This window comes from Hoplias malabaricus, chromosome 3 (assembly GCF_029633855.1).
Source record: "Hoplias malabaricus isolate fHopMal1 chromosome 3, fHopMal1.hap1, whole genome shotgun sequence".
NCBI classification, from domain to species: Eukaryota; Metazoa; Chordata; class Actinopteri; order Characiformes; family Erythrinidae; genus Hoplias; species Hoplias malabaricus.
The window spans coordinates 54,327,208-54,341,360 of NC_089802.1; the positions used below are offsets into that span (position 1 = coordinate 54,327,208).

The window sequence follows — 14,153 nt, forward strand, 5'->3', positions numbered from 1 at the left end:
CCCCAACACACACACGTCTCTTTGCCTCTGTGTGTGTGTGTGTGTGTGTGTTTCTCTCCGCTCGGTGCTCAGTGTGTATTGGGCTCTACAGTGCGGCTGTGTGTGTTTCTGCGGCTGTTCAGTGTTAATGTGTAAGCGCAGCGCAGGGTTGGGGGTCGGGATCTCGGCCGCGCGCCATTGGCCGCGCGCTCACACGGCGCCTGACCAATGGGAGCGCGCCGAGCACGAGCCGTCCTGCCCTCGCGCCGCGTGCGCCGCGCGCTCATTGGTCCAAAGTTAGTGTGGGAAAGAAAGTTTGGGAAGTTTCACACGAGCCGTTCGCGTGCAGCGCGGGATATAAATAAGCGCGCGCGGCGCGGGCAGGCGGTCAGTCACTCGTTCGGTCACTCGCTCAGAGCTGCTGGCAAACGGCTCCCGTCACATCGTCACCGCAGACTGACTGACTGCTCAGCTCAGGACGCTGCGGCGGGATTTCTCTCTCTCTCTCTCTCGCTCTCAGCTCAGTTCAGTTCAGTGTGGAAAGGACGAGTAAAGGAGGACAGCGCAGCGCCGACACGCCAAGGATTTCTCTTCTGCTTTCCCCACATTTTCGGGTCATTTTTTCCGCTAAAGATGCCTGCTGATATGATGGAAAAAACCAGCTCTTCTCCGGTGGCCGCGACCCCGGCGAGCATGAACACAACCCCGGATAAACCCAAGACCGCCTCCGAGCACAGAAAGGTACGAGTCTGTTTCTGTTTTTCCTTCAGAAGTGTGAAATGGTGGCAGCTAACGTTAGACCACTCTACAGACCGCGCTACAGTCAAAACATGACAGACAACAACACTACATTGTGGGGACTCGATTTTAACCAGGTATTTCTCGCTTTTTTCAGTCGTCCAAACCCATTATGGAGAAAAGGAGACGAGCCAGGATCAACGAAAGCCTGGGACAACTCAAAACGCTAATATTGGACGCGCTGAAAAAAGATGTAAGTATCACCGGAACCGGAACATAATTAGCACACTGTCAGCTCAGGACGAATGTATCAGGTTGTGTTGCTAAGCTTAGCCAAATCTTCTCACGTACTGATCGCTTTCAATGCTCTCTTGCCTTCAGAGTTCCAGACACTCGAAACTGGAGAAGGCGGATATCCTGGAGATGACTGTGAAACATCTCAGAAACATGCAGCGAGCACAAATGACCGGTGAGTTCTGCTCCTAGAACTTTACTTGGGCCTTTTCATATTAATTTTTATACGTTTAAATGCTTTGTGGTCATAGCTATAATCTATAGCACCTCTTCGCATTGAAGGGTCAGTTTTCTAGAAGTGTAGTTATGGTCTAAATGGTAGTGCCAGCCGTGAAATTATTTTGGATTTAGAAACTGGCCCAGCTGTTGAAACTTGTTTATATATATGTTAGTAATGTTATCAATGATTTCCACCATTTTATACCAAAAAACATCTACATTAAAACTTAAAAATGAATTTTACAAAATGTTCGTTTGACTTATCCTCTTTTTTTTTGTTTCCTCAACAGCGGCTTTGAACACAGACCCCACAGTTCTTGGAAAATACAGAGCTGGATTCAGCGAGTGCATGAATGAGGTTACTCGATTCCTGTCCACCTGTGAAGGGGTTAATGCAGAGGTCAGGACACGGCTGCTGGGTCACTTAGCCAACTGCATGACGCAGATCAACGCCATGAACTATCCCACGCAGCATCAGATAGCTGCCAGCCACCCGCACCCCACCTTCGCTCAGTCAATGGTCCAGATCCCCAGCGCAACACCCCAAGCCAATGTGCTGCCCCTCAGTGGAGTACCCTGCAAAAGTGGGTCCTCTTCCAACTTGTCGCCGGAATCAACAAAAGTGTATGGAGGCTTCCAGCTTGTACCGGCCACAGATGGACAGTTTGCCTTTTTGATTCCGAACGCTGCTTTTGCACCCAGCGGCCCCGTAATCCCAGTGTATGCCAACAACTCCAGCACACCCGTTCCAGCCGCAGTGTCTCCGGGGGCACCATCAGTCACCTCAGACTCTGTGTGGAGACCCTGGTAGAGACTTAAGGACTCTTAAAAAGATTTAACTATTGACACTTGTTTTGGTTTTGTTTTAAAAGTTTCTTTTTTGGCTTTTTTTTTTTATAAAAATGTGTTATAAGAAGAGATTTATGCACTATATTTGTATAGCTCAAAAGGGAGAGAAGTTCATATTGAAACAAGATTTGTATTGCTGATTGTTTGTCCTTTGCATTTTTTATATTTGCGGTATCTTTTTTTTTTTAACTTTGATGCCAAAGATATGTTGAATGCTTTCGCAAGATTCTTCTTTTTGGAAGACTAATAAATTTGTAAAAAAAAAAAAAAAGTTTCCCTTGCTTTTCATATTGCAAAATCACACACTATCCTCTTTCTTGACTGTTTGCAGTAACTAATATACTGAAAGTGCCCTTAAGCCCTACCTAAAAACAACTCGGACATTATCCGCTGTGACTGCCTTGAAAATCACAACATAAGCTGAGACAGATGGCAGGTCTACAAATATCCATGATAATGACTCTAAATTAATTTGCAGTTTCAGTTGTCATATATATATCTTTCAAATGGATTCTTGGTTACATTATATTTACTTGAATTTCAATGAAATTAAATGTTACCAGATGGACTATTACCAATAGTATATAGAATGAATTCTGCTATTTTTAATAGTTCTTCAACTGCTAAGGAGCTACTAAACCAAGGTTACTGTAGTAAAGTAAATAATCCTATTCATTATTTATCCTGACTGTTTAAAGAAATCCATTAAAGTTCAAGAAAGCAAAACTAGACAAAACCTAAAAAGAGAACTGCCTCAAAAGAGTAGGTTCATCATGTTTTAAAAAAATAAAGAACTCAGTTTAAACCTGAACGGCAGTCTAGCGAAAACGTAATGAGAGGCAAGAGGAGAGCAGCCCTTGCATCCTGTAGACTGGGAAGCTCTACTACGTTACAAAGTTGCCAAAATGAACCCATTTGAACAATGGAAAGTTCCGCTGGATTTCATTACATGGCCACATAGCGCCATCTAGCAACTATGACGTATACTACACCACAGACAAAACATTGATTGGCCATTGGTAGAGCCATTGTTACAAGGACGAATGCCCCAGGTTGATCTTAATATTTATTGCGTCCTTAAATACATTAGGCAGGTTGCCTTGTGTAGTTTGTAACTTATATCATTTTAGAGCTGGACATGTGATATTTTAAGAAAGGTTAACCTATATTATGTACTATATTTGTGCACTTGTACTTTTAAACTGTCAGTAGGTATGCTGTAGAAACAAAAACCTAATGTGTAATACCTGTAGTTTTCAATTTTGAAACTTTCCTACCCTCTTTATTTTTATGTTTTGTCTTTTTGACATGATATTTTCATGGACCCCAAAGACCCTGCAATTTGGCCCTCAAGACACACAGTTTGGAAATCTTTGGAAGCATGACCTGAACATGTGACAGTTGACATGACTTTTCTTGGTTGGTTATTTAAAAAGAAATAAAATAAATATTTGTTGGTATTTATTTATTTGGGTGCTTAAGCTATGTACAGGGGCAGGACCTGTAAAAAAAAATAATTAAATAACTTAAACATAATATTTACTGCGGACGCCTGTTGTATAATTACAAATTATAAAGGAGACGAAGCCACAAAGAAAACCTCTGTGTTCCGATGCATCTATGGCATGAGTTCCACAGGTGTGTGTAGCCTCCAGCTATTCCAGTGTGGCCATCCTTGGGAGGGGGGCCATTCCAGTTGTTTGCAATTACCAGTCTGCTAAGAGGCACAAAGTGTGGATAAGTGTTCATTCTGAATTTCCATCACACCTTTTTTTTCCCTCACAGTACCAGGCCAGAGAGATTGAAACCACATGTGAGAGGGAAGCCTTTGAGGACAGGAGCGTCCAGGGCTGAGGTTTGTGCACCGGACATAGGGGGGAGGTCCAGAGGATTCCTGCATAACTTGTGTAAGTGTTATTGTTGTTGTTGTTATTATTATTATTATTATTATTTTGTTTTTAAAGAAGGCCATATTACTGAAATGTAGGCTAACATTACTGGACAACATTAATCGTATAATTTATAGTTAAAACTATAAACCATGATAAGGGCCAATTATGACGTGGTAATAAACAATATACAGAGAAAACAGGATGTTTAATATACTGTAAAGATGAATTTAAATTCTAATACAATAAAAGAACAGAGCAAAAGATACGGAATCCTGTTCTGTCAACTTATCATTAGAAGTGTCATTAACTCATAATTTAAGTCAGTTTGGCAGTTTTCAGTGTGTAAAGCAGCACTGGCATTTTTAAAAGGTAGGAAAAGAAACAAAACTAAAAAGAACTGGCAAAACTAAATAACAATTTTTTTATTTCTTCTGAGGAATCAGAAGGTTTTGGTATGACATCAGTAGTATTGAGGCAGAGCTTCCACAGCAAGGCAGTTCATCCTTTTCCTGTTTATCTAGGGGTCACAGCTGGATCCACAGGCACGCGGCGAGACCTGAGCCATGTCCAGCCTGACCAAGCCCCAAGACACACACACTAACAGACACACACACACACAGAGCCCCCTGGAGGACAGCTTTACGAGTGGCTCAGGTTACGAGCCTGGTGACCACTCTGCTGGGGCGCCCTCGCACATGTCACAACATGACTGCGGGGTTAGCCACTATGCGAGTCAATTAACTTTTCCCACACTCCTCGCGCATGCAAGGAGCAGGAAAAAAATAGAAGTTGGTGGGGATTAAACGAAAGACCCCTCTTTACTTCCTCCTCGGCCCTTAAGTGCTACCATATGGTGTAATCTCTCTCCGAGTGTCTCTCTCTTGCTCAGTCTCTCTCTCCCACCAGCTTGCCGTTACTACTGCGCAGTCTTTGATTGCAGCCTAGACAAGCCAGGGCTTTATGATTTAAGTCCAGGGCTTGCTGTACCAAGGCCTGGACTTACTCTCTACAGCCAAAGCCCCCACCTTCTTTCCTCCCTTCCACTACTGCTACTCTCTCACTCTCCCCCTCCTGCAGTTGCAGGGGAAAGGCTGTTTTCTGGCAGGAAATGAATAGCTCCCAGATGAGCGGAGGAACCTGAGAGGTCGTGAGAAAGAGGCGAACCCCCCCCCACCCCTCCCTGCAGCGGCACGTTGCCAATCGGCGGGGGAATGTGGGAGAGCGCCTCCCTGACACATGCACACACTCCTCTACTACCTCACTGACACAAACATAAACACACAAACACACACACACACATATATCTACCACCTCGCATTAACACACACTCCTGTACTATCTCACTGACACACACTGTGTCAGTCCTGAACAAGTAATCGAGGAATTTACAGATTTACAGTAAAGCACAAGGTGGCTAGGTGGGTGGGTTGATAAATTAAGAAGTGGAACTTGTCACAGTATTTATGTGTCTATTGTGTAAACTACATAAATATCTACTTACGGAAATGGAGAAAACAAACTCCAATCTGGAGACTTTAGTGTATGTCCTCTGTGACTGTGATATGTGCAGGAAAGTGAAGGACTCAGGATACATTAACACAGTCTTCTAAATCTCTAAAAGAAGCCTGCATTTCTGGGCTGTATAAGAATAATCCTTCACATTGGAGCAACCAGCAGTGACATAACAGCTGAGAAATGCAGCCTGCTAAAGTTGCAGCACAGACTTTGAGAAACAGGCAGTGGCCCTCTTGACTCTTCCACCTGTGAAAGGGTCACTCCCTGGCTCCACACACTCATTACCACTCTCACCCTCTGTTATACTTGGACTTATTACAATTTTTTTTACAACTGCTAACAAGCATTTGCTGATACTTAAGATACTTTTTCTAAGCTCTTAACACAGCAACACAGCTACATCATACAATTAGCCAAACAGATCACTTTCCATTCAAAACCACATTATGTTAAATAAATACCAACTCTACATTTGAAAATTCAAACAAAACGTTCTCTAAACACTAACTCTATCAAAACACCACCTTGGTATTGAGTCATTTTTTCAAAACACTAGCACATGTTTTCTATCCAAGAGGAACACATATTCAATCCTAGCAAAACGACTGTTAAAATGCTAACAGCTGATGATGTTACAGAAACAGCATTACTTTCCATGTGTCGGTTCTAGCAGCAAATAATGGACATAATGACATCCACTGTTTCTTACAATTCACTGTCTTTTTCCTGGAAAACACTACATGTTCTGTTTTAGTGTCAAATGTGTGCAGCTGACAGTCCACGGGGAGTCCGTATCTGGTCTTTGACTGCTTAACAGTGTTCATAGATGTGAGTGTGTGGTGCCCTGTGATGAACTGGCACCCCCTCCAGGGTGTGTTTCAACCTTGTGCCCAGTGATTCCAGGTAGGCTATGGACACACTGTGACCCCGAACAATATGGAAGTTGATATGGATAATGAATGAATGAATATTATTCCTTTTTTGTAATTTTGTTGTTGCTGACTCTTGGTTTGTAGTTGGTATTTTGGATTATGGCATTGCCATTACTGACTATTTTGACTATGAGTGTAAAAAAAAGGCAATTAAACTTGCTTGTGTATACAAACACACTGGCATTAGTTTTAAACATTCATATTCAGCTGTGTATAGTATGTGGGTCATCCACCCACACCCCCAAAGTGGTTATAGCATAGCACACAAGGATTTTCCTCAGGAAGATTGACTCTCTCTTTTCTCTCTCTCTCTCTCTCTCTCTCTCTCTCTCTCTCTCTCTCTCTCTCTCTCTCTCTCTCACACACACACACACACGCACACACACACACACACACGTCTGGACTTGCACAGGTGCTTTCCGTCACAGGAAAGTGGAGGCCGGATTCCCCCAATTCCTTCCCACAGCTATCAGTGGACACACTATGCTCATGTTCCAGACACACATGCACAGCACACATTAAGACATCTCAAGACTTCATAAAACTGAGCACATATTACTAACAGTATGCACACACATGCCTACAAATAAAAGATCCTAATGGGCATACAGCTTTAAGAACATCCTTTACATAATGTACTATAGATACTTTAATAAAATAAATAAATAAATAAATATATAAATCCAAGTCCAAGATGGCAGGAATTGTTTTTAGATTCATTTTTCACATAATTTTGCATAAGAATAATTTGTGTATCAATTAAAATCTGAATAGTGGCATCACTATAATGTTGCCTCATTTTCAGTAAGTGCCTCTTTATCTTCAGTCATAATATCAAAGCAGTATTAAATTTTTCTTCTTGTTGCTAAGCAGCTGTGTCTCAGATCATCTAATCTCAAGCTTACATAAAGTTTAGCAGCATGCTACTGGGCAGTGGCCCTCCGAGACAATAATAATACACCAGCTTCTTCACCACACTATTTAAATGTCATGGGACATTATATTTGAAGGCTGGACTGACTATGCTAATGTGCAGCATCCACTGCCAAGTTCTTCACCCTCCTACAGACACAACAACTATCTGAAGAGGTGTCGTTTTCATCACCTTCCGCTCTTTTCTCTCTCAGAGTTCAGAGTTCAAGCCCAGAGGCAGTAAACAAGTTTTTCACCTTTTAAGAGATGAACACTGCCTGGTCAAGTGTATATTTTTATTCTGATAGAAACAAAATGGGATTGAATGAGCAGTATGTTAGAGTGGCTGGAAATAGCAGTTGATGCTGTAGAAGTTGATGACGTCTACGATTGTGGGGAAGCGCAGCTCTTTTAAGGTGGAACAATGTTTGAAGGAAAAACGACTGTTGTTTGTACGTGTTTAACTTGTTTGTATGTTTTTGTTCACTGTTTGAAATACCACAGAAACTAATTTGTAACTCGAGCTGTTTAGTTCTTTCGTTAATGCAGTTAGACGTCTCCCGAGTTTGGAGACATTTCCATCTTAAGTGATCCGAAATGGTATGGGTGTCCAGACGTCCTCTTTTCCCCCGGACAAGTCCTCTTTTTTAGACTTAAAAAAAAAGTCTGGGCGGAATTTCACAAACGCCCGGGATTTTGTTTTTCTAGATCTTACATAGAATTTCGAGAAGCGTTTCGTTCACAAACTAGTCCCGCCCTCCCCTACTCCGATTGGTTCACTTGAGTGAGAAGGGGGCGTGGTGAAGTAGCCTAAAATCTTCTGATTGGACGGTCTGACTGTAGAGCTACTGTTATTGGTCGATAACCTTCTCTGTAAATATTTAATTGGTCAGTCTGCATATCACTAGTCATTGTTTACGTCAGGCAAAGCTCATGTACCTACCCTCATCTCAAGCAGCTATGCCGAAACGTAAATGTAAGTTCTCTGATGAATTAAAAGAGAAATTCCCATGTTTTCCCATGTGTAGCAAATAAAGGTGTGAAGAACCTAAAAGCACACATAGGTTCAGCTAAGCATACAACGGCAGCGAGGGGCGAGAGCTCATCCCCCCACCGTTTGGAGTTCTGTTCTTTGAATAAACAACTACAGTCCGCTTGTTTTTGCATTCAGTTACACACATTAGGGCTTAAACATTAGACCAGTTTCAAGCATACAAACAGATTAGAGAGCCAACAGTGAGGAATATCTCTGAATCTAATAAAAATGTTTTGTTTTTTTTTGTTCACAATCATCAACTACGCATTTAAGTTAATTCTAGACATGTTTTGTGTTTCTACTAAAAATGAAAGAATGTGCAATATTTTAACGAATGTTAAATATTGCGCCCAGTGGTTCTAGGTAGGCATCGGACCCACCGCGACCTTGAACTGGATAAGCGGTTTCAAACAGTAAATTAATCAATGAATGGAAGCTAGGGTTCAATTTTTTTGTTTTAAATCAATACCTTTTCGTACAAATTATCAAAAGATATTAAAAATGAGACGCAAAAAAGATGATAGTATTGTAATAAGACAACTTTATGAGAAAATGTCTATGCATAATTCTCTGAAAAGATGAAAGCAAAGTTCTAAAAAGTATGAAGGTTGTAATAATGGCAAAGCATGGGCAGACTTCAAGTCCCTCACAGGTCATCAATTAAACCCCAAAATCTCATCTCTATACATCAAATTGACATATTAAGAAGTTACTTCCCAGAAACGAATCTGCAGATTTTAAAAGTGATTTAGTTGTAACTCTATACCTTTGCCTTTATTCATTCTTTCATTAGTATACACATATATATTAATATATAAGTATTCCATGCCTCTATCTCCACTCACAACCCTCTGCCACTCTAACTTAAATGTAAGTGACAGGTTATGTTTCTTAGCTTTATGACATATTAAACCCTGGCTCTCTGAATTCACCTTTTTAAGACAGCCTTTGGAACACTGCAGTTTCAAAGCAAAATATTCAGCTTTGGCATTGACTGCTAATCATTCTCATTCTACTTTGCAGAGTGTAAATAACCCATATACTACTGTCCTGGAATCATGGGGGAGCAGAGGGAAATTTGGGGGCTGTTTCCTACACTACTCCAAAAGTTACATAGTGCATTTTCTGCAGTGCTGAGCTTGGATTACACTGACAGGCCCTGTTCTCCCTGCTACAGGTCAGTGGAGAATCACAATGATTTTGAAGCTGTACTTTTAAGGTCAAATGTTACCTAGTTAACCTTTAATGGTTTTAAATGCAATATTGGTCATAGAGTTTATAGGATTAAAAATAAGTTTAATTGGATCTTATTTGTGATCTGCTTGTGCTACGTATACTGAGACAATGGGTTTAAATCAAGTCAAAGTTTATTATATATGTGGATGGTATAGGCCCTTGGGAGACTAATAGGATATAAGCATGTACATGCATGTGAACATACACACACACACACACATAAACACACACAGAAAGAGAGACAGTCGAATGTCTGAAAATGTTTTCCCATTTCTACATAACTTTTGTTTTTATATTTCTACATTTCTGGTTTAAAAAGGAGTCAATATTGCTTTTATGGATTTTCATGTTCTTATTTGTTCTACATTGTTCTTCTGTAAATGACAACCTTAGTTCACTACACTTTTATTTGACTAATGCCTGTGTGTATAGAATGCCTTGCAGCTCATCATACTGTTAAACGTACCTGAAGGCAATGTTTATTTTTAGTTTGTTTTGCGTCCTAAAGGTAGGTTAGTGGTTGATTGTTGTTGAACTGGACTTTGCCACTGCTGATAGAGGCGCTTGAATTTGTCCCAGGGTTCCGTGCGACTGTGAGACAGAGGGGATGTGAAATGGCATTATCTCCCCGCCTCTCACACCGTCCACGCAAAACAGCTTAAGCTGCACCATGGCTTCCGTGGGCCACTGCTTAATCCCCTTTCCTGAGGAAAACCAGTGGCGGGAGTGCTCCATTGCTGGGCAGTGCGATAATGCAGCAGTGTGACAAGCAGCTAAAGTGCCATGCTTTGCTACCTTTGTGTGTGTGTCTGTGTGCTCCTCCAGAAGTAGCAGAGAAAAGCTCCAGCTCTTGCCCACTGTCACTTTGTGGAGGTATTTGGTCGCACACCCACAGGTTGCTGTTATCAGTGTCTTCTTTTGCATCAGACATGTGATGAAATGGGCCTGGGTTTTCAAGCCCATTTCTCCAGTGGCCCCAACATGCCAAGCTTGTCATGTGTGTCATCTGCTTAAGAATCTCCTTCTTTCTAGAGTTATTTGAGCACTGGAGAACCATCTGTATGCCTCCTTAGGAACATATGATATGTCTAATTGGTAAATTTTGTGTGAAGCTAAAAGTATTTATACACACTGATCAGCCAAAGCATTGAAATGACTAAAATTACCTTGTTTCTTCAATCAATAATTGTCTACTTCGTAGATATACAATTACAGATTGTATTTAATTTTGTAACTCAGCATACTTTATTAGCCTTCTCTCACACTGTTTTTTAACAGGACCTTGCTTGTAGTATTTGGGTATTCTCAGCGCTGCAGTGATACTGGTGTGGTGGTGGTGCTGTGCTAGTGTGTGCTGTGCTGATAAAAGTGGCGTTTTTAAACCCTGTCACTCCTGGACTGAGAATTGTCCACTATCCAATAAATGACTGATCTTATACACTACCGTTCAAAAGTTTTAGAACACTTGCAAATTTTCCTCTTTTCCAAAGAAAAACACATTTTCATGCAGTTCACAAACAATTTTGTCCATTACACAATTAATTTAAATGTATTAGATAATTTTTAAAGAATGAAAATGTTTGCATAAAGACCTATTTTGTATAGAGGCCTATTTTGCATATAGTCCTATTATCAGCAATTCCCAGTCCTCTGCCTCAATCTCCTGGTATGGCTGCCAGTTCAAGTTAAGAATGTAATTAGGCTAATTGATAGTTAGGAAACCCTTTTCCTATTTTGTTGCATAGTTAAAAAACACTATACTAATAAGGGAACCTAAAAGGGAGCATGACATTCTAGGTTAGTTTTGTATCTGAAGCATCAGCAGTTGTTGGCTTGCTTACAGGCTCAAAAAAATGGCCAGAAAAAACAACTTTCTTTAGAGTCCTGTCAGTCTATTTTTGTGTTAAGAAAGAAAGGCTACTCAATGCGAGATATTGCAAAGATACTGAAAATATTTTACCATGCTGTTAACTACTCCCTTCAGAGAGTAGCACAAACTAGCTCTAATAAGGACAAAAAAGGAGTGGGAGGCCCTGATGCACAACTGTGCAAAAAGATAAATACCTTAAAGTGTGCAGTTTGAGACAAAGACGCCTCACAAGTAGTCAACAGACAGCTGCACTAAATGGAACTCGTCAAACACCACTGTCAGCATCACCAGTGAAGAGGTGACTTCAGGATGCTGTATTTCATGGCAGAATTGCCAAGAAAAAGCCATACCACAGACTGGCCAGTAAAAAGAGAAGACTACAATGGGCCCAAGAGGAAAGACACTGGGCACTGGAAGATTGAAAGGTGTTGTTTACAGATGAGTCCATGTTTCAGGTCTTTGGATCAAACAAGAACATTTATGAGGCACAGAAACAATGATGCCGGACGAATGCTTAATGCCATCTGTTAAGCATGGTGGAGGCAGCGTGATGGTCTGGGGATGCTTTGGAAGTGGTAAAATAGGAGATTTAAATAGAGTTGAAGGGACTTTGAAGAAGGAAGGCTATACCCTGCGGATGACACTCGACTGGGGCCAATTTCATTCTACATCAGGATAATGACCCCAAACACACCTCCAAAATGTGTCAGGAATATTTAAAATATAAGGAGTCCAGAATTCTGACTGTAATTGAGTAGCCAGTATAGTCTCTGGATCTGAAACCTATTGAGCTGTTGTGGGAGCAGCTTGACCGTCTGGTATGGAGGAAGACTACATCGAGGCAATCCATGTTGTGGGAGATGCTCCAGGAAGAATGGGAGGAAATCTCATCAGATTACCTTGACAAATTGACAGCTAGAATGCCTAGGGCCAGGATGTAATTGCTGCAAAAGGAGGCTTTTTTGATAAAGGCAATATTTGAAGTACACAGTCATCTTTTCCATTAAATTCAATATTTCTTACTCTGACAAACTCTGTCTGTTTTATTTTTTTTTGCTATATTTTCAAATCGCATGTGTTTCCATTGAAAACAAGAACATTTCACAGTGTTCTAAAACTTTTGAACGGTAGTGTGTATAATATAAAACAGGTCAAGTCTTGGTTATATTTTTGTGTACAAGCTTGTGTTAGGAAGCAGCTTAACTTTTATAACCTCTTGTCTTTTCTCAGGAGGGTCTGTCCAAGGACTGTCCTCATTCTTTCATGGTGGACAGATAACCACCAGTCTCTGATGGGTCCTGGGTTTCATCTGACTGGTGCTATCACTATAGGTGCAGCATTGTACGTCATCGCAGTTTCTCATGGGTTTCCCAATGGCATCCTTTGGGAGCTGAATCCTGGCTAATTCCTCAGCTAGCATGATGTCAGTTCTCTCCCTCTGTTAGATCTAGCAATTAGCTTTTCAATTCACTGAAAAAAATATCCTTTCATCTTTCCTTGAAAAATGACCATTACCAAATTTGGTAACTGGTAAAAGTCCAGACAGAAGGGTGGATGACTAATTGTTTTGGAATCTTCAGTCATGCACTGCACAATTCTGAACTTTCATCATAACATACTTGTGTTACTGATAATGTTTTAGTTTTCACAGCAACTGGAACAATACTAATGAGATGAGCTGATGTTTTATTTTTATACCCATAGAAAGTGTAATTTGTGGACAGTCAAAATATTCTTGATGGTATAATCTCTTTCTGGGCGTGTGGGCTGCCATCCTAAATCAGAACGCTCTATAGACGGTGATAGTAGATACCTCTCAGTATAGTACAAACTGGATTCCAAAAAATTTGGGACACTAAACAAATTGTGAATAAAAACTGAATGCAATGATGTGGAGGTGCCAACATCTAATATTTTATTCAGAATAGAACACAAATCACAGATCAAAAGTTTCAACTGAGAGACTGTATCATTTTAAGGGAAAAATATGTTTTTTCAAAATTTCATGGCATCAACAAATCCCAAAAAAAATTGGGACAAGGCCATTTTTTACCACTGTGTGGCATCCCCCCTTCTTCTTACAACACTCAACAGACATCTGGGGACAGAGGAGACCAGTTTCTCAAGTTTAGAAATAGGAATGCTCTCCCATTCATGTCCAATACAGGCCTCTAACTGTTCAATCGTCTAGGGCCTTCTTTGTCGCACCTTCCTCTTTATGATGCACCAAATGTTCTCTATAGGTGAAAGATCTGGACTGCAGGCTGGCCATTTCAGTACCCGGATCCTTCTCCTACGTAGCCATGATGTTGTGATTGCTGCAGAATGTGGTCTGGCATTATCTTGTTGAAAAATGCAGGGTCTTCCCTGAAAGAGATGACATCTAGATGGGAGCAAATGTTGTTCTAGAACCTGAACATAGTTCTCTGCATTAATGGTGCCTTTCCAGACATGCAAGCTGCCCATGCCACAAGCACTCATGCAACCCCATACCATCAGTGATGCAGGCTTCTGAACGGAGCGTTGATAACAACTTGGGTTATCCTTGTCCTCTCTGGTCCGGATGACATGGCGTCCCAGTGTTCCATAAAGAACTTCAAATCGTGACTCATCTGACCACAGAGCATTTGCCACATTTTGCCACACTCCATTTTAAAAGCCCCCTGACCCAGTGCAAACGT

General features: G+C 41.1%; 1 protein-coding gene across 1 annotated transcript; it reads left to right on the forward strand.

The window, feature by feature from the left end:
• The first annotated feature begins 301 nt into the window (after positions 1-301).
• On the forward strand, positions 302-2,298 carry her6 (hairy-related 6). Its single transcript, XM_066665354.1, has 4 exons — positions 302-720; positions 875-970; positions 1,099-1,186; positions 1,521-2,298. Exons 1-4 carry the CDS (start codon positions 613-615, stop codon positions 2,039-2,041), a joined length of 813 nt encoding a protein of 270 aa, XP_066521451.1. The 5' UTR covers positions 302-612; the 3' UTR covers positions 2,042-2,298.
• The last annotated feature ends 11,855 nt before the right edge of the window (positions 2,299-14,153 follow it).

What these genes read in the sequence shown, in the direction of transcription:
- her6 (XM_066665354.1), top strand. Translation starts at nt 613, where the DNA reads ATGCCTGCTGATATGATGGAAAAAACCAGCTCTTCTCCGGTGGCCGCG. An exon ending in CCGCCTCCGAGCACAGAAAG is followed by an intron (nt 721 to 874) that starts GTACGAGTCTGT and finishes CGCTTTTTTCAG; the next exon opens with TCGTCCAAACCCATTATGGA. An exon ending in GCAGCGAGCACAAATGACCG is followed by an intron (nt 1,187 to 1,520) that starts GTGAGTTCTGCT and finishes TTTCCTCAACAG; the next exon opens with CGGCTTTGAACACAGACCCC.